This window comes from Ceratotherium simum, chromosome 1 (assembly GCF_057802395.1).
Source record: "Ceratotherium simum simum isolate JZ-2026a chromosome 1, ASM5780239v1, whole genome shotgun sequence".
In the NCBI taxonomy this organism is placed as follows: domain Eukaryota; kingdom Metazoa; phylum Chordata; class Mammalia; order Perissodactyla; family Rhinocerotidae; genus Ceratotherium; species Ceratotherium simum.
Window position 1 is genome coordinate 22481217 of NC_141900.1, and position 25456 is coordinate 22506672.

A 25456-nucleotide genomic window follows, 5' to 3' on the forward strand; every position below is an offset into this window, starting at 1 on the left:
AAAAAAAAAACCTGGATGCTTTGGACAGACTCAAAGGCATGTCTCTAAAATACTAAAAAACTAGGTGTAGGTGAGACAGCTATAAAAGACTGAGAAAACATTGCCCAATATACACAGGTGGCTTTGAAAGGTTCTTTAAATTATTGATCGCCTTAGGGGAAAAAAAAAGGAAAAGCAAGTACCAGGAAGTCAGAGACAACACCTTACTAGAGGTTTTGTATAAGAAAAATGATTTTGAACTCCAATTAGCTAATATACAAAGAAAGGGCCTTAATCTACATCGCAAGATGGGTGAATGTACATTTGTATGTCTTAGGTTAAAATAAAATGTTTAAGACGTCTTTTTTTCGATTAACCAATGACCCATTGGTCCCAATCAAGTCTAATAGGGAGGTTTCTCTGACTTCAGAGAAGAGCTGTAAAATTACATGACAAAATGTGTGCAAGTGCTTCATAAACTACAATATACCATAAAAATATAAATGTAAAGCTATCTTTATTTAAAATGTAATAAATATATGCCACCACATTTTAGTCCTTTGGATGATATAGACCAAATACTGACCAGGAGAAAAGGTAGATTTGAGAAACTCACTATTTGCTACTGAGCACTTCCTGGGAATGTTACTGATATAGCTAACATTTATTCACAATATGGAAAAGAGAGGAGTCAAAAGAACAGACACACCCTCACAGTCCGAGGTCTGGTTAGGAGCCATAAAATAAAAAAAGAGCACAAGAGAAGAATATGTTCAAGTCAGGATGGAGACCACAAACCTCAATTAATTGTTACCAAATAGAAATAACTTCTGTTCATTTCAGCCACTAAATATATACATTTTGTGTTGTCTTTTTGCCAGTTTTTAAGCTAAAACTACATTCCCACCTTGGCTTCCAGAAACCGCGAGTCTCGGCCACACGAAAGCACGCAGTGCAACACGGCCATCTTCTCACAGTCCAACCGGGTGTTCCACAGGAACTGTAGTAAATATGACTGGTTGAGGAGTGCCCGATAGAGCTTTCCAGAACACCAATCCAGTACCAGCGACCCCGACAGTGACTGTAAAGGACTGTGGGGTAGCATATCAACCACTTCAGTGTTTCCTGGAAAAAAAAAAAAAATGTAGATCAGTAAATAAAGGAACCCCCTCGCACCCAAACATAAATATTAAAGTCAAAACAAACTCAAACGGACCATGCTCATGAGGGAAAAAGTACAACCATACCTGACAGAAACAGACTGTGGCAGATCAGGTCTGGATGTTGAATGCTAAGTAGATGAAGGAAATGACCAGGTAAGTAAACAGCCACATAGTAGTCTGTAGAAGAGAAAGATTTAAGTCGTCCACATGTGGTAAGAGCCGTACAGGTGCAGACAAAGCCCAGAACTTCACAGTATCCCTACTCTCTCCTGAATGTCTTAAAACACAAAAGTTTTGACTAATATACTCATAAGCTGTCTGACGCCAGTACATTTCATCTTACAGCCAGATCTCATTTGTTTCTATCTGTGGCTAATTTTCTTCGGACATTTAGCCATAGTTATCTTAACTTAATCTGTAGTTTTGTTTCTAAGTGAATTGTGGCTTTATATGAATCTAAATGATCTCTGAGAGCAAATTAGAATAAAAAATATTAAGCAACATGAATTACTCCTTAATCTGAAAGGCTGGGAATATCTTATAATGGGAATTTTCCTCATAGTTTTTGCAGTTTGGGGAAGCACTAAAATTTAGTTCCCCCACTCACTGTCATCATCGCAGTCATTACCATCACTATTATCATCATCATTCTGTTTAGAGAACCTTGAAACTGACAGTCATCCAAACAATCTCTGCAGGCACTCTGACACTTTGTGAAGTACTCATTTATTTCCTTGCATAGCTAGCTGCCTAGGATTCACACATTCACGGTCCCTGCACGAGATATTTTTGTACCAAGAACATTTGTACACAGATCGAGCCAAGGTGTAAAAACAGGTTTCTGGAGAATGGGAGAGTGGAAGTAGCCTTTACCAATAATTTTTCTAGGATCTTAGAAAAATAGAAATTCACACGATAGTGATGAATTTCATACAGATGAAACACTTAGATTATAAGTGAGCCAATTGCACTCTTTCTTTCCTAAGAAGCAAAGAAATATATGCTAATCATTTGCATAGAAGGCATTCTGTGCAAAGGAAAGAGGATGTAAAACTGTAACTAGTTGACTTATAAGTGTCCTTTCAGTCACCGTGGATTAAATGATGTTAAAGTGCTTAGCACAAATGGTTGCAATAATATTATTATGGCAACACTTAAGTAAAAAAACACGAATAGTGATATAGTAGGGCACAGTGGAAAGGGTTTGGGCATCAAATGACTTAGGTTAACTCCTAGCCCTACCACTTAACCAGCTGGTACTATGTTCCTAGGAGAGGAGGCATCTGGAAATATAAGAGGGTGTTTGAGGGTTGTCACAATCTTTGGGGTGGAAGTGGGATTCCTACTGCCATTTGGTGAGTGGGCTCCAGGGATGTTAAATCCCTCAATGTGCACGACGCTTTCACACAAAGAATTTTTGTCTCACCAAAAATGTCAATAGTACCTGTGGTAGGCTGAATGATGGCCTCCAAAGATGTTCATATGCTAATTTCCAGAGCCTGGGAATATGTCATCTTAAGTGGTATAGGGACCTTGCAGATGTGATTAAGGATCTTGAGATGGGGAGAGCATCCTGGATTATCCAGGTGGATAATGTAATCACAGATGTTTTTATAAGAGGGCGATCTGACAACAGAAGAGAAGACATATATGATGAAGAAAGAGATTGGAGTAACGTGGTCACAAGCCAAGAAATGCTAGCCTCTAGATGCTGGAGGGAGCAAAGAACGCATTCTTCCTTGGAATCTCCAGAAGGAACCATGTCTGCCCACAGCTTGATTTTAGCCCCTCAAGACTCATTTTAGAATTCTGACCTCCAGAACAGTAAGAGAATGCTTATGTTGTTTTAGGCCCTAAATTTGTAGTGATTTATTACAGCAGCAAAAAGAAACTAATATAGTGCCCCTGATAAGAGACACTAAACAAAGCCTGGGCACACAGTTCAGCCTTTCTGAGCCTCAGTTTCACTATCTGTAAAATGGGGATAACATTACCAAGCAGAATTGTTGTAAGGATCAAGATAACTTCAGTAAAACAGCATATAGCATTTTTAAAAAATGGTAGTTTTTTATTTATAAACATAACTTTCTTATATAGAGGTGCTTTGAGTTCATGAAAAATTTCCAAAAAATTCCATTCTTTAACATTTCAATCAATATAAGCCCCTTTAATAGGGTGACAGTTCAGGGAAACTGCATGCAATTAACAACAAAAAATACATCACCCAAAACAGCAACATTGTTGTCATAAAAATTACCTCCCAAACACTTTTAATCTTGGGTACAATTTTGTGCCTATAAAATAAAATGTGTTTAAGAAAGAAAGATGACTTACGTAAGAAAGCCTATTTTTACAAAGCTCTAGTATTTCTGCCCTCCCCACGCTCAGAAGACCATAGATTAAATCACGCCTGCCCTTTCTAGGAGTCATTCCCAGGGGCAAAAAAAGGAAGGATACCTCTGACCTCACAAAATGCTAAGTTTTTTTAGTGGAAAGTTTCCCACATCACTCTTGAGATGGCATGCTAATATAGCATTGCTGATAAGAATCAAGTCCCAGACCCAGGAGACCTTATATTTATCTCTCCTACCACAGGAAGCAGTAGAACCAGGCCTCTCTAAGGCAATTTCCCACCGGTTCAGAGCTCATGTTAAAATGTGCCACATACTGGCCCACTTAGCATAAGATATTTCACCCCACCCATAGTATCATTCAAAATAAAAATCTTTTCATGGACTTTCTCACCACTTCAATTCTCACTTTGCCCAGTTCCCTCACATCACACCTTCCTAAACCTTTGTCATGATAGTAGCTTTTCTTTTTTAAATATTGTGCCACTTCCCATATGTAGGCAAGCAACCATTCTGTTATTTAGTCTTGTACTAACCTGTTTGTGCCTCACATCCCAATTAGCATAGACAAGCAGCTTTCAGTAGAGAGGTACAATAAACCCCTTCTTTATTTTCTTCTTTATAGACTCCCTTAATATGCTTCCACATAGACTCCCTTAATAATACTCAAGTGCCCTTTACCATATTTACTCAGCAGAAAACAACTCACTCAAGATGATCCATAAATCATTTACGGGACTTGGAGGCTTTTAGCAATTAGCAGCAGAGATGGACAATTTCCCAAATGCCTTGTCCTCTCTAGAATCAAGGGATAACATGATGTATATTTCTCATAGGCTTTTTGAGAACATCTTTTCACAGTCATCATTTTTATACTAACAAATGGCTTTTAGGGTTGCTAAACTAAAAACATAAGAAAGCTCACAGTGTAGATTCTCTAAAAAGGGAGATGCGTCCACCCCACCAAAAAGGCTGATGGAGTTGCGGAAGGGTTGTTTCCAGAAAAAACGTTCTCCTATCAGGCTTTAAAAAGGTCAGTGATTGTCACCACAATCCAAGTCCCAAAGAGGCATGAGAAAATGGGGTGTAGAGAAAAGAAAACGAGATATAGAAGGCTTAGGCACAACATGTACTGGAAGGAAGGGTCAGAACAGAGAGATGCATCTCTCTCGCACTCACCAAGGTTGAGAAAAGTAATGCCCTTCGTCACGTATGAGTCAGCACTCTCAAGAGCAGCAGTGAAGGTCTTGCTGTACCCTGTGGAGAGGGAACACGAAGCCAGAAAAAGCATGTTAAGAAACAGAGAGCTGGACTTCCACTCAAGGCAGTGACTCTATGTAACACTCTCAACATTGACTAACTGTGAAACTGATAAAGCAAGTGTCTTCTGACTCCTGGATTTAATGGTTCCCCATCATTCTCCAAAATCCAGCACTGAAGGTGGATCACCTGAATGCAGTCACAATCCAGTAGCTGTTCTGGGTTTACATATAATCTTAGACCTTAAAATGTAGGTTGTGCTGGGAGGGAAGGATCCGAAGGAATCTACTTAAGGATCCAAGAGATGGAGGACACCAGGTGGCTCGTTGGCCCTCAGGCCTCAAGGCTCACTGGCACTCTCTTGCAGTCATCAGACCCTCTGAGACTTCTCTGAGTCACTTAGGAATCCCACTTTGAGTTCGAAAGGGTATTAGACTGTCTACTAAACTCAGTGTATTGGGCTTCACTCTCCACTTTTCTAACTCTTAATCTACAGAAAAGTTTTATTTACTGGTTTTAATCATTAATCATTAGAAAAATGTGTGGAAACGTTCCACAAAATATCAAACTTATACTGTTAAAGCATGTATACAGTCATGTGCCACATGACGTTTTGGTCAATGACGGACTGCATATACAACGGTGGTCCCATAAGATTAGTACCATATAGCCTAGGTGTGTAGTAGGTCATCCCATCTAGGTATGTGTAAAGGCACTCTATGATGTTCACACAACGATAAAATCACCTAACAAGTATCTCTCAGAATGTATCCCCCCCATTAAGTGACACGTCTGTATATGTCTAGTTCTGAAGCTACTTTTAGTTTCTTCGTTATTGAGTAAGTTATTAAACTTCTTAACCTTGATCTCTAACTTCTGAAGGTAATACTAGGCACTCCTGCAAAATAATAAACTCCAGTGTGGGCTGGCATAAAATTTTTTAAATTTTGAAAAAAATCTGTATTTAAAAAATTTTAACTCTACCCACAGTATGTACTACATAAATACTTTAAGGAACTAAACAAGCAAAATAAATACTCCTCAGCATGGTTCAGACTAAAACTACTAAAGAGCACACTATGACCGACTACAGAAGTGGAAAAGGTTGCGCACTTTACTCCTGGCTCCCCAGGCTGACTGCTGACATATCAATGTTTCAGGCCACAGAGGTGTTAAATGAAATAAATATATATTAGGTCTAAGACCTGTTAAGATCTGAGATCATGGAAGCTTTTAACTAAAACCTTAGGTAACTTTGTAAGTTAAATCTATTGATACTTTCCAATTAGTAATAATAAAAAGCAAACACACACACTTTGGGCAAATACATCCATTAGGATTGGTCTACAGACCTAGAAAAAGATATAGGTCAGAATAAAAAATATATAATATATAAAAATAATCAGGTAACTTAATATTCATCAGTAGTGAATTTCTGCAGGAAATGTGTATTATATAATGGTATACAGGTATAGAATGTGCTGATATAATTTATTGCAAGGTAATAAGACTTGGAAATTTATCTAATTTGCTACTATTTGGAAAAAGTGACTATGTAAAAGTAAAACATAAGAATAAATGAAAATTACCTTTATGAAAGTAAAACACTGAATATGTGATTTGTTCCCAAGAGTCAAACTTCGGGCTGTAACATACACACAGACTTCCTAGAAGTAAGAAGGTATTTAGTAGAGCTTAAAAGAATCACAGACGAACAGTTTCCTAAGCCACTTAACCTTACTTCTATTCCTTTAGATGTCCTCCGTTAACTTACCTCATAGGTTACTCCCAAATTCTAGAAATGGCCTATTAACAAGCTGCTAAGAAATTTCAATTCAACAATGACTCAGCGCCCACTATAGGCAATGCCTTGTGGGGCAGACTACTGAAAGGCAGGAAAATGAATAGGGACCCACTCCTGTACGTGAAATCATGGGCGTCTAGAGAAGTGTCCAAAACCTCGTGAGATTCTCCTAATACACATGGACTGCGCTGCCCTCTTATCCAACTTGCCTTCCAGCTACAGATCTCAGTTTACCAAAAACGTGTCTCCTCTTTACAGGGAGTTTCCAGTCTTCTTGCTTATCTAGAATGGAAGGCAAACTAAGGCAATAAGAGCAAGTGTGGTGTGTGAGCCCACACACACCCGTATCTGGGTCATTGAGGGTCTTGGCCCAAGGGCATAGGAGAGCTCCTATCATAGAGTGGCCTTTCCAGATGGCCCTGACTGCCTTCACTTATCCCATCACTCCAGAACACTCTCAGCCTTCCCACCTCCTTCAGTGTGTAAAACTGTCCATCATCTCCAGCAGCTGTTGCTATCCAGATAGACTAGATAAGTCCGTCAGCGACCTACAAATGAGGGCATTATGCTTAAATTGATACTTCTATTCTAATGCTAACCTTTATGTGATTATCTGAAATAGGAGATTTCTGGGGTGGAAAGGAACTCAACAAGAGTCTTGAAACCTGGGTTCTAGTCCCGGAGCTAATATTTAACCAGCTGTGTGAATCAGTGAACCATAATATTTCCTCTATGATACTCCATAGTTCCTTTATCAAAGAATCATGGTAGGGAAAAAAGACCATTTTCCCTAAGAAGGCTATTTCAGAACATTTATAAGCATTCAGTTATAGTATTTATCATTTGTGACTATTTTTGATGACATTTAAGACTGCAATATATTGTTAGAAGTACATTTTATTGCAATATCTTAAACAAATAAAAAATAGCTTTGATAAAAATAGTAACATTTCTTTAAGATGTAAAATTAGTGTTATGGTTACCGAACACATAATGATAAAAACTTTTCTTTAAAATTACAGCAAACGCACTACGAACAAAAGTAATGTTATACTAAAGTGTAAACAAAAATAATAATTATAAGAATTACAAAAGTCCCATGTACCACTTTGACCACTTTCATAAAGTTAACATACTACCAGCAAAAAACTACTGGTTTATCCTGTTCTTTTATGTTCTATGATCACAAGGAGAAAGAAATTGTTAGCAAGCATGTTAAAACTTCAGCCTCTCTAGGAAAAAAAAAATTAAAATTAAAACAAGGCACCATATTTTTCCTTTCAAATTAGCAAAGTTTTTAGAATGATAATCAATTCTGTCAAGGGAGCAGTAGGAAGAACATTCTCAAATAATAGTAGTGGAAGAGTGAACTAGTACAACCTCTCTGAAAAATAGTTTAGCAGAGGATTAAATATATTCATACTTGGGACTGGCCCCGTTGCATAGTGGTTAAGTGCGGCACACTCCACTTTGGCGGCCTGGGATCCCGGGTTCAGATCCCAGGCTTGGACCTACACAACTCGTCAGCCACGCTGCAGCAGCAACCGATATACAAAATAGAGAAAGACTGGCACAGATGTTAGCTCAGGGTGAATCGTCCTCAAGCAAAAAGAGGAAGGTTGGCAACAGATATCAGCTCAGGGCGAAGCTTCCTCAGCAAAAAAAATAAAATTAAAATATATTCATACTTGTTGACCCAGTAATTCTTCTTTCAGGAATCTATCCTGAGGAATGAACATGAAATGTCGACAATATAAGGGAGATCATAACCTCCATTCTAGCAAAGTCCTCTGCACACCACGATATAAAGAATGGAGGTTATCATTTCCCTTGTTTTGAAGAAAGTTAATGTACCTAATTACATACACTGAGAGCCATATTCAGGTCTCATAAGCAAATATTTCCAAATAGTTAGATTACGGCTGAGTTCCCACTCCTAATCCCAAAGGAAGAAAAAAAAAAAAAAAAAAAAGACATAGCAATGTGAAATGGAGGGTCCACAGGTTCTGAAAAGCTGTCGCATCCATAGAATTGTCTTTGATAATGGAAACCTTCTATATCTGTGCTGCCCAATATGGTAGCTACTAGCCACATGTGGCTACTGAGCACTTAAAATGTGGCTAGTATGATGAGGAACTCCTTTTTAATTTTATTCAACTTTAATTACCTTAAATGTAAATAGCCACATGTGGCTAGTGGCTACCGTACTGGATAACACAGCTCTGGAGCAGTGGTTCTCAACCCTGATAGTACATTAAACTTACCTGGGCTCACAGACACCCAGGCTCCACTTTAGATCAACTAAATCAGAATCCCTGGGGGTGAGACCCAGTCATCAGTATTTTTAAATTTGCCTAAGGTAAATTAATTAAATTCTCTAAGCCTCAGTTTCCTCATCTGTAAATAAAAAAATATATAGAACCTACTTCATATGGCTCTTATGTGAGAATTAAATGAGATAATATGCATAAAGCTCTGGCAAAGAAGTTATATCTGGCTATAAAGGTTAGCTGCTATTATTATTATTCCAGAATAATTTTGCTGCTATTTACAAGTTGAGGGAAGTCACATTTTAAAAAAAGAAAGCATGTTCTTAATGGTGTATCCAGAGATGTTTAATAAATATTCATCAATGGTGAAGATAACATCTCAAAGTTGGCTAGCCTTCAGGAAACCATGTGGACAATGAAAGCTATTATGGACAAAGTTTTCCAAGGGAAATTATCTCATTGTGAAAAGCTCTATAAAATGCTAAAACACAAGCCTAATTCTGGGAATTGATGAAGGACAGCCCTTGCAATTATATGAACAGGAAGAATTTACACTTTTCACCCCTCCCTACCTCCCAGTAGGTGGTGCACAAGAAAGAATTACAGCCACTGACTTAGAACACACAAGACTGCTCTAAGCGCAGCTTCAGGGTTGACTATCAGACATGGAAGGAATGAGAATATCTTCTTTGATGCTTTAGGAAGTCTCTGATTTACCCTCCTACGGTAAAAGACTTAGAAAAACCTATATGAACTCATAATCTTAATACATAAGCAACCTGACAACAGCAGCAGCACTTTTGCCCACCAGCTCATGAGCACCCCCATCAAGAGATCTCTGATTCCTTGGAGGTAGTGGTGCAGGAAAACTCAGGACAAAGATGCTTTCAAGAATGTAAGAAGTAATGCTGAAAGGACAAGTAGCCCCAATGACCAATATGTGACAACTGAACGTCAAATATTATTATAGCATCATCATTAATGTAAACACTTGAAATGAGCTGAGTTTGTATAAGGCCCTGAGTCTATCAGCATTCCTTTCACAAGCCATGTTTTCTGGTCTCCACACAAGTGAAAAATTAAGCTCTCTATTATAGAGGGAGCCACACAGGAATTAGACTATTTGCTCTCTTCTCCATTCCTACTTTGCTGAAGTAGGTTTTTGTTTGTTTTACCACAAAGGTAAGAAATGATTTTTGAAAAGTAATTTGGGAAATACATTAACTGACAACTTAGTCATAAACTAAAAGGTTGCTTCTCTGGCTTGTTTCATCTTAAATCTGGAAGCACCCCATTTGAAACAGGCTTATTTTTTCTATTTCAGAGCTGACTGTGAGGAGCAAAGCTCATTTTCTACTCTCTCAGCCATTGCTGAGAAAGGAAAACACAGACTCTTTCACATCTCATGCCAGATAAACCTAACATTTTATTAAATAAAATATGTCACAGATAGCCCATGTATAAGTTATAGCTGCTACCATTCATGAGAAATTCCTATGGGAATAAAATGAAAAGGAATAAAAGCTTCATAGAATAACAGCCTTGGGGCCGGCCTGGTGGCGCAAATGGTTAAGTGCGCGCGCTCCGCTGCGGCGGCCCGGGGTTTGCTGGTTTGGATCCCAGGCGCACCGACGGACCGTTTGGCAAGCCATGCTGTGGCGGCGTCCCATATAAAGTGGAGGAAGATGGGCACGGATGTTAGCCCAGGGCCAGTCTTCCTCAGCAAAAATAAGAGGAGGATTGGCAGATGTTAGCACAGGGCTGATCTCCTCACCAAAAAAAAAAAAAAAAAAAAAAGAATAACAGCCTAAAATGATCGTTTATATCCAATGGATTTAAAGTGAAGGCCTAGGGAAGAACCTACCCTGGTCCCTCCACATGAGCTCTGGATCCCATTACATCCCACCTTCTAAGCAAATTCACTCTACCAATTATTCCTCTCTGCTGTATATTGTCATCTTTTCTCTTGCCACTAAATATCCCGTAAGCATTCAAACATACTGCAGTCTCTACCATCTTCAACAATAATGTTCCCTAAATCCCACTTCCCCTCCCAGCTGCTGCCACATTTCTCATGTCTACACATGCTGCTACGATTTTTTCAACTCTCACCTGCCACTAACCCAGCACAATCAAGATTTCACCTCAGTCACCCAACACAAACTACTCACAGTAACCTTCACAGTGCTAGACCCAACGGACTCCACCTCTTACCACCTGCTAACAGAGACCAACTCTCTCCTTTGGGAACCCCCTCTGTCTTTGGCTGCTATAATACCACACTTGCTTTCCTCCTCTCTCTCCAGACATTCTTTTTCCTTTTTCTTTGGATGTTCCACCTAACCTTTATATATTTTTGTCCCCAGATCTTATTTCTAAACTTCTTCCCTTTTGACCCTATATCCCTCCCATGGCTTCAAATGCCAGCTACAGTCTAACAACTTCCACATCTATTCATCTCCAGTCCTGACCCCTCTTCTAAGCTCCGGATCTCTTAGTTAACCTGTCCAAAGCAAAACTCATAATCTCCCTTTCTAAGCCCCACCAAAACCACTATACCTCAGTAAATGGCACTACTGTTCACCCATTTACTTATCCCAGAAACCTGAGGACCATTCCTCTCCATCTAATTTATAGCAAGTCTTCTCAGTTCCATCTCCAAAATGCATCTCAAACCCACCTAGTTCTCTCCACCTCTACTGCCCATTGTGTTCAAGCCAGCCTCATCTCAAACATACGCCTACAACCTCATCCTAACTGCTCATCTCCTCACTTTTTCTCTTGCCTTCCCCACCCCATTCTTCACACAGCAGCCACAGTGATCTTTTAAAAATACACATCTAATCACGTCACTGCCTGCTTAAAACACTTCAGTGAAAGAGAATCAATGGATCCTAAAACCTCCTGGTGAAAAGTTGTTGGGGATTAGGATAGTTACATGATGCCAAAGTATCACCTCAGATTACTAATGTAAAGGTTAAAATGTCCCTTTACAAGGGAGACAGACAGTGGTTACCACATAACCAAATGACAAAACTTAGCATCACAAATAGTAGGATGTCTTGACATTATATGCCTCCTGATCTGGTGCAAATAAAGCTCACAACATCACCCATGAAGTATTCTTACCAAAAATGTTTAACCTATGTCTAACAATGCCTTTAGGTCTAACATCTAATCTACAGGAAATGTAGAGGATAGAGGAAGAAGTTAAATACTTCCACAAGGAAACAATTAGACAAATCCAGAATGAGGGACATTCCACAAGGCAAATGGCCTGGACTCTTCAAAATGTCAACGTTGTGAAAAGAAAAAAAAAAAAGGCAGAGGATAGGAGGTGGGAATTGGTCTACATTAAAGGAGTCTAAGAAGACATAACAACCAAATATAATGCATAAATTTTGATGGGATCCTGACTTTAAAAGTTATATATATACATGTATTAATTCATTTATATACATATACACATACAGGACTTTTTTTAAACAATCATTGAAATTTGAATATGAAATAGTTTACTGATTAATATAATTCATTTCTTTCAGTGATAATGGAACTGAAGTTATGTAAAAGAGCATCCTTAACCTAAGGAGACACATGCTGACTTATTTAGTGGTCAAGTGTCAGGATGTCTGCAACCTATTTTTGAATGGTTTGGTCAAAATGAAGAAAATAGCATCTATATATGTGGAGAATGATAAAGTAAATATTGTAAATGATATGATTAAGTAAAAGGTACATGGATGTTCATTCTATTCTTAAACTTTTCCGTATACTTGAGCATCCTCAAAAACAAAACGTCATAATAAGAAAAAAACAAGCCCTTTAATGACAGTATGACTCTTAGGATAAAATCTAAAATATTTCCATGGTCTACAGGCCCTACATAATGTGGTCCCTGCCTACCTCCTCAGCTTTCTCTCCACAATACTCTCCCACCCCCCTCCGCCTTGCTCTCTCTACTTCAGTCACACTGTTCTTAGTTCATATACATCCTTCAAGTCTCAAGTGAAATATCACTTCCTTCCCTAAACTCCCCAAGACTGATTTATGGAGGGACTTATGTGGTTGAGGGAGACCCGGATGGACAGGAAAAAATGGCATGGACTATGAAGGAGTAAGGTGGGAAAGGGAGCAATTTTCAGGAAAGACAGACTAGGACAGGATGTTTTGGAAGGAGGCAGAAACAGGGATGGACTAGCTGAACTAGAAAATATTTGAAGATACTAGCATCTTCCATTAAACCTCCATTATATGCTCTCAAGTCTTCCTGTAATTCTCATTCATAATGTTTATCATGATTCTATTTAAACACTATGTGTGCACTTATTTAATGTCTAAAATCCACAACAAACAGTAACGTCTATACTAATAAAAATTAGGTCAGTTTTGCTTATCATTGGATCCCAATACCTAGCACACAGTAAGTGCTCCATAAATGTTGGCTTAATGAATACCACATAATTTGGCTCGAGAGGAATACAATTTTAGTCCAAGTGCTACTTAACTCAAGTGGTAACTGTCCACTCAAGTTGGGATATTAAAAACAGCTATTAGATTTAATTATTAGAGCCGATTATTTAGACGATTATTAAGGTTAATGAGCAGTTTTTTCACCAGATTCATTGAATATAACCATACTCTTCTTCTCTCATTTTTAAATATTATTTTTCCCTCTCTATTTTCTCTATCTACAATAAACAAGTGTTATGAAACAGAATATTACACACTAATAACTTTATGTCAAGCTTTGATTGTTAGCTCAGTAGGTTACAATATGGCTCTTAAAGCAGACAAGTGCATAGGTTTAGAATGCAAACACATCAGTAAACCTGACACAAAAAGCATCCCCATCATTGTACACCATTTGTTAAAAGATGGAGCAGGTGAGAAAATACACATTGATTAAATATGACTCCATTCCCCCTCTTAGAACAATAATACAAATAATAACTATTAGAACAATAACTCTGCTGACTGTGGCTTCTTTTATACAGACAGATGTATAAAATTATAGTGGAGAAGATAATTTAGTATATAAATATCCATATGATCACTTATGGAAGAATGTGGCTCTATTATAATTTATTTTCGGGATCCATATAGCTAAACAATGATTAAATTTTGTATAGAACTCAAATATAATTAATAGATTGATAAATACAACCCAGGTTCTACCTGTATGGTTGGTAAAAACGCACAGGGTTAGGTGTTTGGATAATTTCTCTTGGTTTTGAAGATCAGCACATCCAAAGTTGACAAGACTAAGAACATAAAGGATAAGAAATTGTGAATGCATTTAAAAATAAGTTCCCTTACAAAGCATAGCAACCACTATAATATACCTACAGAAGTAGAGACATGTTCCTGAGAAATTTAAGTAGATAACATGTTTCTTTTGTTAAAAATTTCTGTAAAACAGTAATTAAAAAAAAATATGTGGTACATAAATAGTATGGTCTTGGCAATAGAAAAAAATATATATTACTTTCAACTTGTATTTTTATAACTTTTTTCTGATTTAATATACTATATGCATACACTATGCTTCAAAATAAGCACAATTGAATATTCTTATATGATGAAATAAAGCTAGTGAAATATATAACAGCTTAGGATTATCATTACTCCAATTCACTTTCATTTCTTCTGTGCACTGATGTCCTTGTGTCTATTTTTTCAAAAGTGCTTCATGCTTTTACTACATGCAAAATAGTCTGGGGAAAAAAATCTCACCTTTCTCGTAAAAAGAAAAGCAGAAAAAAAGTAAAGCAATAGACTCAGCTGAGCTACAAATGGATTGACCTGCAGCATCATCTTTGATGGCAACAAGGAGAGGGTTTTGATGCTTGATTCTGAATGTAGCTCTGACCCATCGAATCCTTTTATTGAATCACAGAGAGAAGAACACCTCCATAGACCAAAATAAATGGAGATGCCCTACAGAAATAAATGGCTAAGAAAATCAATATGATTGACTTTACATGAGAAAACCCTGTGCTGGTGCTTGATCAAGTTGTTTATATTCCCTACAGAGAATGGCAATATACAAGATTATGCGTGCACACGCACATACACAGACGGAATATCAAATTGTCCTTTTATCTGCACACCATCAGGTATAAATTATAGATTAAGTATAAATATCATTCTGCCCATGGAGTTTCTATGAAAATTAATAATAATCTATGAATCACTCACTTAAATCCTGAGTCATTTAATAATATGTCCAAGGGTGCTTCAAACTGTCAAAAAATCAGGAGAAAACAAACAAGAGAATGACATTAATTAAGTGATGATAGTTCTGAAACCAGAGCAAGCCTGACAGCGCTGTGCTTGCCTAATGAAAAACCCGTTTAGCCATCATTCTTTTCAGAGGTTATCCCCCAAATCCACAGCACAGAAAGTCCATTGGGAATATTCTGGAGTTTACATACAATCACAAGCTTGATGTATATTTATTTCTTAAAGGGCTAATACTCAGCAAACTTTGCCTCAGATTTGAGGCAAAGTGTTAACAGGTTATATAATATAACCTGTTATATTTCAGTATAAACAGGTTATATAATAAACCAATTGGAAGTAGACTTTTACAAGACACAGATGACCATGTAAAGAGGGAAGGACTGGCTGTCTTCAGAAGGAGAATGAGTGAATCAAAAAAAAAGGGCAGGAGGAGTAAATGAAATTCTTGTAATGGTATATCACTCTGTATTAGACAGCAATGTTAATTCTAGTCAGGAAGAATAATGACGTTCTGTCCATCACAGATATTTATGACTTTTCACCATAAGGCTAGCATTCCAAATAGCTTTTCTAGGAGTGATGCTAGATTTAAATAAACTGTACCCTCTCATTGACTTTTTACCTTATACTCAAGTTCACCATCCCCATGAGTCCTTTTGGATCAAATGACTTGTGAGTACTTACAGTCATCTGCTATAGACCACACCTATTATCTCTACTAATCCTCACTCTTAGCCTCATTTCTTTAATGTGAGGTATTCAGTGAGCAGACATTTCCAGTGTGTGCTCTCCTAATCACCTATATAAATAACATTTGTTGTAGAGTTGAAGCCTTGAGATGGCAAGAACTATTGTACTTGCTCATACAAGTGACTAACACAACATCAAGAATGCTAAAATGCTGTTTATGATAATAATTCTCTTTAAAAGCGGGCAAAGTGTTATAAAATTTCCTGCAGCCCAATCCTTCTCTAGACTTACCATTAAGTTAAAGTTCTCATCAGCATAAAACTGGATGCATTTTAAGATACTCCTTGATTTCTAAAAGAGAAAACAATAAATGACAAATTACCAAAAAATCAACAAAAACTCTAGTAAAAAAAAAAGAGAGAAAAGAGAAAAGGAAGCAGCCAAGAAACAAACAGTAATGAAAACCTTTTTGCTATTTTTAATAAACTTTCGTTTATTAAAGGCTTATAATAACCTTTCGTTGACTGGGTAACGTTGACTGCCCCCATGAATGAAAATGCAGTAATTAATAAATTACAATAATGATAATGTCGAAATTAAAATGTCCATATAAAAAGGAGGGCCAGTGGACTAGTTTTTACCTTCAGGTCAATGTAGTATAATCTCTGCTCTGACATATCCCACTGAGCCCAAACAAAATCCTCGGCTACTCTCTCTTTTGGGAGATGGCCAGAATTTTTAATCACCTAAAGAGGCAAAGAGATTTTAAACATTAATAACTATTTTAAAAAAGAATATATCTGGATTTCATTGTTATTTTGTATACTCTATCTTTATAACACATGTAAATATTTCCATAGTTTATTTTTAGCAGTTCCCTACCCCTAACACATACACATGGAAAGTCTTTCCAGAATAGATGTAAGGCATCATTTCATTACTTGCTCTTCCCAAACACTCTATAATAAACTATATTATTCTTGTTCCTAGTTTGACAGACAGGCTGGGGCTGTTGAAGGCAAGGCCACACCTACCACAAATCAACAGCTGGGCTAATAGAAGATTCAGAGCTTCCTGTTCTGGATGTAACCTGCTCAGGGATCTGCAGACAAGAAGGCTTCACTACCAGAGAAAGAGGCTGTGATGCCAAGGAAAAACTCAGGCCTGGGAGTGGTGAGTACTGGGCAATGATCCCAGATCTGCCATAAAATATTCATGTGGCTTTGGTCATGCTTCTTACCTTTATGTCTTCCACAATGAGAATGATGATCCTGCCCATCTCTCAGCAACACTTAACTACACATCCTTCAAGACCCAGCTTAGGCATTGCCTTCTGTACAAAGTCTTCCCTCACCTCCTCAAGATGAAGGCAAAGTTCTGCAATCCTATGGTGCTTTGGCATGCTTCTATTACAGTTACATTCTAATTATATTATAAGTCTACCCCAATGAGTATGCACTCATCTATAACACCTTTATATTCTCAGTGTCTTGATTGTTTCTAGCACATAATAGTACTCAAGGAACGCTTGTCAAAAGGAGGAAAATGAAATAATGTATGCAAGAGTAAATTGCCAAGGAAATGACAAGTGTAATACAAGGAATTAAGAATTCACTTTCCTCAAAATGCTTATCAAGAAAAAGTAATCTAGGGCCGGCCCCGTGGCTTGGTGGTTAAGTGCGCGCGCTCCGATGCTGGCGGCCCGGGTTCGGATCCCGGGCGCGCACCGAGGCACCACTTCTCCGTCCATCCTGAGGCTGAGTCCCACATACAGCAACTAGAAGGATGTGCAGCTATGACATACGACTATCTACTGGGGCTTTGGGGGAAAAAATAAATAAATAAAACCTTTAAAAAAAAAAAAAAAAAAGAAAAGAAAAAGTAATCTATACTGGGACAATAAGCAAAGAATGAAGACAGGCTGAGGTAGAAAAAAAAATGAGGAAAAAAGGGAATGTCAGAATGGTCCATATTTATAGCTAAACCCTCTCTAATCCTAACATGGATTTCTCCACTGAGGCTAACCTGGAACTCAAGGAAGGCACAGGGCATGCAGAATCATTCACCTCTATTTCTTGCTTGCCTAGGTCCAATTCATTTAGGCCAGAGGAAAGTGATGCTGGAAAAAGATCCAAGATGGCAACCCATCGCTTCCATTTTTCTGAAATTTGTTAGGTTAGGGTTGATTTGGGAACTCTCAGATAAAGGTATATACACTGACAAGAACATGACCATCAGAATGTGGCAACCCAGGTTCACAGCTCAGTTTTGTCCCTCCCCTCTGTGAGTCTTGGTTCTTGTGTTCCCTGCAAACATGGAGATAATTATAACACCACCTCTATCACGCAGGATGTTGTGATGAATGCATAGAACCACACATTGCCTTAAGAAGATGTCATCTAAGCCTTTAAGAATGAAGGCAGAAGTGCCTCACAGAGGGGCACACGGAGGAAGGAATGCTGAGGCTGCACCATCTTGGCCAGCAGAATCCTTTCTGGGCGCTGACAAGTGCCCCTGCCCTCACTCTCTCTGCAGTGCTCTCACAGCTCCCAAACCCTGTTCTAGCCAGTCCTCTGTCCATGCACATTCCCAGTTCCTGACTCTGACTTGTTTATTTAACTCTCGCCTCTAAATTCTCAGTGCTGGCTTTGGGATTCTGCCTTGGTCTTTCCTCTCTTGTTTGACCATTTTCTGACCACTGACCTGTCCTTGCCCTGCCATCCACTTAGCCACTGGTGGCCCAGAGCTCCAGCCACATACTTTCTGTCATTTTCCAGCCAAGTCTCTTGATTTAAAGCTTTCAATCATAGATACATAATTAATAAATGCCATTTTCCATTTCAACTTTGTTCACATAACTTTATAATTCAAATCTTCAAAGAAAGACTATTTTGATGCAGACTATTTAAATATTGAAGGAAATCATTTTTAATATCAATAATATATTAAGATCCCACAAATTGTCATGAAAAAGACAAATTGGTAGAAAAATAGATGAGGATATAACTAAGCAATTTTCAGAAAAACAAATTCACATAGCCAATAAGCATAGAAGATGTTCAAACTCACTAATATTAAGGGAAATACAAACTAAAATAATAATGATATCAACTTACATCCATCAAATTGGATTTTTTTTTTTTTAAAGCAAATACACCTATTACTGGTATGGAAAGAGGGAAAGGGTACTCTTATACTTTGCTTGTAAAACTGTGAATTGTTACAAGATTTTAGAAAGCAATCTGGCAAAATCTGTTGAATTTTATTAAATGCATATACCCATCAACCCAATTATCCATCACTGAGGATTCAGCCCAAAGAAACACGTGCACCAAATACATAAAACTATAAAGACATCTGAGACTATTTGTAATGTAAACAAATAAACAAAAGAAAAAAATTGGCAATCAAGTGAACGTCCACCCATGGGAGAATGGTTGCAAAATTGTGTACAACCATGCCAGGGACGATTATGTACTTCTAAAGAGAACGAATTGGACCTATTCCAGTTGACTTGCAGGAATTCCACAAAGTTGAGTGTGGAGGGAGTAAATAATAAACAAACCCCTGGGTGTGTCAGGGGAGAGGATGGGAGATTTACAGGTATGGAAGAAAGTACGAAAGGATACATACTAGGTTGTGAACAAAAGTTAGAGGTGAAAAGGCAAGGGAGAAGTGGAAGATGAGCAAAAAAAAAGAAAAGAAAATTGAACTATATAAAACGCCAGCATATATATATTATGATCCCATTTATTATATGTATATATGTATAAAAATTAGAGAAAAAAGTTATATCTCTTATTTAGAAACCTATAGAAATACCCCTGATATACTAAGTAAAAAGCAAAAAAAAAAAGCAGTAAATTAATATATGTATTACAATTCTATTTTGGTAAAAACAACTAAATCCCTGTAGATGTGCACCTAACCTTGTATATGTTTATATGAGCAAGATAGAAGGTGTGGAAACAGTCATACAGGCTGTCATCAGTTACCTCGGGAGACAGAGACTGGGAGATGAGGTAGAGATAAGGGAGGTAATTAACTCCTTCATATATCTTGTATTAGTTCACACGTTACAACAGCAAGTCTATAATTTGAAAGACATCAAATAAAGAAAATGGTATGTTTCTATAATGTTAATCGATCCTTAACAGTCTGGAAGTGTTGCTCTTTGTGGAAAAGACTGATGCAAAAGGAACTTCAAATATTTACCACTCTATTTCCATCTTCTTGGATGACTTGGATATGAAATTGTTCAATATCTTTAAAAAAAGAAACGACAGAAAAATAGGTTAACCTTCATGAAAAACATGAGTACTTTTTTTCACTTTATAGTTGTGAACATTTTTTATAAAAGCAATGCAGGTTAAACAACTGGTTGAAAAGTATTATCACAGACAGCGATCTCACAATAAAGGTTCAAAACAAAACCCACCTTTCCCCACCCTCCCTTTACAGTCTGTTTCAAGTCCAGCCTTTACTCTGCTCCTCAACACTAACAACACATGAAGCATTTAACCCTTCTGCTCCCTTGGGTTCCCTCAACAAGTGTTTGCCTCCCCTAAATCATCACTCTTATACAGGGCTAACAAGGGCTCCTTTGGTAGGGTTTACCTTCAACTTCCAAACACCAAACACTTCTTTGTATGAAAATATCAGATAGAAAACTCACTATACAAGATATTTGGGGGAGGTATTTTTATAGGGGTCAATGTCACATTAACAGAACTCTAAACACTTGAAGACAATTGGTAGATGGTTCCTTTCTCTCAGTAAGCAATTTAGATTCGGCCATACTTACCTTCTGCCGGTTCTAGTTACAAAAAATAGGAGACAGATAATCGGGCAAGAGCATAGGGACTGAACACAAACCTAACCCTCAGGCCTGTCCTTTCAAGTATAAATCAGCAGTTTCATCTTGTAACTTGAAAGACAGCTTACTAGATAAGATCCACCAGTGAATTTTGTCCTTTCTCCGCCCCACCTCCCAAACTTGAAAACATCATTTAAGGATGTCCCAATCTTATTTGCCTCTACCTGAATTTGACTAAGTTAGTACATGTCTTCAAGTTCTGCTATGGAATTCTTCTAGCTTCTACTGCCTTCCCCTCTCTCCATCCAAGCCTCTCTCCTTATATCATGGTTATCCACTGTGACAAACATCCTAAAGAAGGATGGACTAAAGAAGGCAAAAATGACCTGCACAACTGTTCTACAAACATTCCACCATGTGACAAAATTGGAAATCCATCTACGCAGGAGCCCATTATTCCCAGGATGAGGAAACAGAGCAGAGCCTAAGGGAACAACAAGTGGGGGCTGGGGAAAAGCCTTCCCACAGGAGTCCTAGGTCTCAAATGGACATCAAAGGTCAGTGGACCCTTGGCACTGGCGAGTGGACATCTAGAAGATTCAGTCCTGCCCCACACTTCACTAGGATATGTGCCCTTCATGAAAGCCCCATATACCACCTAAAGATACACTTACATTTCTCTTCTGAAATCAGTAACAGATGATTCTCTGGAAGAGGGTGACCTTCAACATGTGGGTAGAGGAACTGTAGAAAGGAAATTCATCAAAATCATAAGCAACTACCTTTCTTATACAAATATTGCAAAAGTTGCGTTGATCACTATACTTCTACACACCACAGAAGGGACTGAGAACCACAGAATAGTTAGGCAAATCTCACACACACACACATACACATCACAGATGGGGGCAAGGAGGAAAAAGGAACACTGCCAGGAGCTCAGTTCTCCAGGGGGAAATTGATCACAGGTCCAACACAACTCATTTAAAACAGTAAGGCTGAAGTGTAAGCTATTTCTAGGGATGGTGCTTCCTATTTGGAATAAGTGATTCTGAAGCCAATCAGAAACAATGTAAACAACATCTATACAGAAAGTTCTATTTCACATGCACAAAAAAAGAGTGATCAATACATTTGCTGTGCAACTAAATCTAGTATTTCATTTGAAAGCCAAGTAAACACATTCTCCACTACAACTTCCAGAGACCCACATCAAGAGACAAAGCACAACAGTACCAGGGACTTTCCAAGAAAGGACAGTGAGTCACAGGGCGGCATGTGGTGGAGGATTTACAAGCCTCAAAGCGTAGAATGATGCCACTGGGAAGAAAAGGCTTGATCCGCCCCACTCCTCCTTCTCTGTGCTCTCCCATATGTGCCAGCCCACAGGACAAAGCAGGCAGCCAGTAACACAAGGCCTGACGCCGTCAGCTGTGATAACAAGGGAAAACTGGTCATGGGACGACTCCAGTGACTTAATTCTGCCATCATCAAAAGGGTAACCATAAATCAGCAGCTTCATTTTGTAACATGAAAGACAGCTTATTAGACAAGATCCACTGGTGAATTTTCATTTTTACCTCCAAACTTGAAAGCATAATGAAAGAACATAACCTTTATGCCCCTATTTTACAGCCAGCAGCCTCTCTAAAGACTATGAAAAATTTTGACAAAATATATTACCTCGTGTCCTAACTTTTCATAATGACAAATTGGAAATAGAACTGGTCAACTTTTAAAACTGTTTGTAGTCAAGTTTCCCTTCTAGAACTGAAAAACAAACCATTAATTATGTATCATTCTTCACAGCAATAACCTCGAAATTATAAAATAGATAGCAATGCAGAATTCAGATACAAAAATAATATAGAACTTATTATCTCCTGATTTGTGAAACTGCACACACAAAACAGGATACTCTGTGTACTAGGGTTGAGGAGAAGCAAAGATGAGTGATACAACGTGAATAATGGAAGAGGAAATGCTCAGTGCCTCAAAATAAGGAGAGACTTAGACAGAAGATGATATAGCCTCCCCCGGATCTGCAGAGGTGGCCAGGCCGTGCTTGCTTAGGACTGTGATCTGGACTGTCCTAAACCTTTGCCTGGTCTTTGCGTGGCAATCAGTGAGAACTGATTTTAAAAGTCTCATTTAGGTGGTGGTTGTTTTTCTTTCCATTATGAGCATCTGTAGAGCAAGGTTTGGAACTGAGAATATAAATAGACTGGCTTCAGACACAGCTCTACAAAAGCATGCAAGGTTTTTCGTTTTGTTTTGCTTTGCTTTTTGCATTGTGAGTAGGAATATATATAGATTATATCATATTAGGGAAATATTTATCTTTACAAATATGGAGCTAGACTCTGATTATAATATTCATCATTGGAAGGTACGCACTATAGGTGTGCAGAGGGGTGTATAATTACCCATTGGAATTATTTGGAAGATGCACCTCATGCTGGTAGGGAACTCTCAAAGGGTACCAGACTGGGATCCAAACCCCACCCACTACTGTCCTGCTGAAGTTCCTCTGTGAAGGGGGCCAAGACTGCACACGTAGACTTCGCGAAATGTACTACTGGAGATCCCCATGGATGTTTTGGTAAGAAAAGGGAGACGGACCGCAGGGCAAGACGAAACTCAGTGGACAGTGAATGGTGTTTCTCTCGAGGGGAGAGGGTAGGGGAGAGGGAGAAGGTGGGACCTGCCATGGATGGAAATCTAGAGGAGTGTCTCTCTCCAGAGGCACAGGCATGAGGAGCAGGGAGCAGGGCTAGGAACTGAGATGGGTCCACAAGATGATACACGTTTTCCTTTACTTGGGTGGGGACTTTTCCTTCAGCCTCTGGATGCAGTCACGCATCATCACTTTTAATTTTTTTTAATTGAAATAAAATTCACATAGCATAAAATTTACCATTTTAACTATTTTAAAGTATATACAATTCAGTAGTTTTTAATATATTTACAATGTTGTGCAACCATATACTCTTACAAACTTTTTCCCTTCCTATGCTCTAATTCCCTTTAGTTGCCCCAATCCTTCAATAATATCTCCATTGCCTATGCAGCCCTAACTGGAGATGCTAAGGAAGTCAAAAGAACAGGCCAGAAAAGGGAATTGTGCTCTGTCACCCCTACACTGATGACAGTATAAACAGAGTGGCTTCGTGGGGGAGGGGAATGCAGCTTACAAGCTCCACGCCAGGCCCTGTCTGGAAGTGAGCAGTGGCCCACAGTGAAGCTAGGAGTGGTGGCAAAAATGCACAACTGGAAGGATTGGCTGACAGTGGAGGACCCAGGGCAGATGAGAGATAATCCCCTCTCCTAATACACATTGCAAGAGGGAGATCCATTGGCTCGAGGCTGGGAGTAAGGGGCGAGGAGGAGGCAGATACTTCAGGTTACACCGAGAAATTATGCTGCAACACTGCACAAACATGTGTAGTTGATTCTTGCTATCTGTGGTAGTTCTATTCTATGAAGTCACCACAAACACGGTATACTGAACACTGAACCATTGCTCCTAGGGCAAATACGAGGATAGGTTCTCGCAAGCCTCTAGTCACAACATTTTTGTCAACAAATTAATAAATAACTTTGTTTAATGTGTTTCTGTTTAAAGACACCTTATTTAATATATATTGTTGATTCATTAGCATTGAATTCACAGGCAATAGCACTATAAACTCATGCCTGAATGAAGCTTATCTAACACAACACATTTTCTTTGTAAAGTACATCGTACCTTCTTGCACTTAGGAACATGAGACAGCACTTCAGCACTATGCTTGGGGGACATTTTAAACAGTGAAAGCACCAACAAAAAGCCCCAAAATGCAAAAAACATGGCACTAAATAGACTGTGAAAATAACATTTCTTTACAGTATGAGAACTGAATCAAGGAGGCAGAGGATGATCCTGTTCATCCTCAGCTGGGAACATGTGCATCAGGTGACAAGTTTTTCACTGCTTTGCACATGTCTGCAAATGAGTATGAAAGCAGCATGAAGTTTTGATTTTTAGGGTTACAAATAAATTTTAGCAAGTAGTAGAATTCACAAATTCTGAATGTGCAAGGCATAGGATTAACCATATGTAGTCCATCTGCATTATATACACAGTGCTTCTGCATCAATTCAGAGTTGATAAATTCAGGGATTAAGTCATTTAATCATAGATATTTAATCTGTCAACTATATGAATACATGAAATAAACCATTTTCAAACTTACCTCAAATGTGTTTTGATATTCAAGATTTTATCAAAACATAACATTACTATCAGACAAACCCTCACATAATAGAGAGAGAGGAGCTAGGTTTGAGTCTTGATTTCCATGTTTGCAAAGGAAGAACAGATACTTCCAGCCATCCCCATCTACCAGACTGCTCTGAGGATTAAATGTGATAACGTGTGCGAAAGCACTTTGCAAACACCATTGCCTCTAGGTTTCATGCCTTTAGATTCATGTGGTAAGTGATAAATGACATGCTCACTTACCTGTACCCAGATATAGCTATCCACTGCTTTTAGAACCTTCACATTGTTAACAGGGTGGATTTCGACCAACAAAGTTAAGCACTTTGATCCTACAAAGTAAAGGAGGCTTTTGGTAATGAAGACCAGAATATCATACATGATCTTCTCGATAAAGGTCTGAACTTTGAAAATGTAAATGTGCTATCTACTATATTAGCTATTCCACAAAGAAAAGTAATTTTCTTAAAATTTACTTTGACATTTCTTAAAACCCAAAATAGACACAGAAAACATCATAAAGGAGAAGTCACGTGCATGGAGAGAGGAACAAGTTCCTGCCCATTCCTCAGTCATTTTTAGCACAGCATCACACGCCCTCTTGGCTTCTAAGCCT

The 25456-nt window shown here is 38.3% G+C and overlaps 1 protein-coding gene across 4 annotated transcripts in view; it reads right to left on the minus strand.

Moving 5' to 3' along the window:
• GSAP (gamma-secretase activating protein) overlaps positions 1-25456 on the minus strand; it is an 80743-nt gene that overhangs the window by 33478 nt on the left and 21809 nt on the right. For 2 of the 4 annotated variants that reach the window (XM_087442956.1, XM_087442883.1), the window contains exons 6-16: positions 25084-25172; positions 21254-21323; positions 19979-20028; positions 16405-16509; positions 16055-16114; positions 15029-15072; positions 14006-14091; positions 6343-6420; positions 4673-4750; positions 1227-1319; positions 887-1104 (exon numbers count right to left, since the gene is read on the minus strand). In XM_087442956.1, coding sequence (XP_087299082.1) covers positions 887-1104; positions 1227-1319; positions 4673-4750; positions 6343-6420; positions 14006-14091; positions 15029-15072; positions 16055-16114; positions 16405-16509; positions 19979-20028; positions 21254-21323; positions 25084-25172 — 971 coding nt within the window. Of the gene's footprint in view, positions 1-886; positions 1105-1226; positions 1320-4672; positions 4751-6342; positions 6421-14005; positions 14092-15028; positions 15073-16054; positions 16115-16404; positions 16510-19978; positions 20029-21253; positions 21324-21815; positions 21944-25083; positions 25173-25456 lie in introns of those variants that run through there. The other 2 variants (XM_087443009.1, XM_087443032.1) reach the window with 2 other exon arrangements.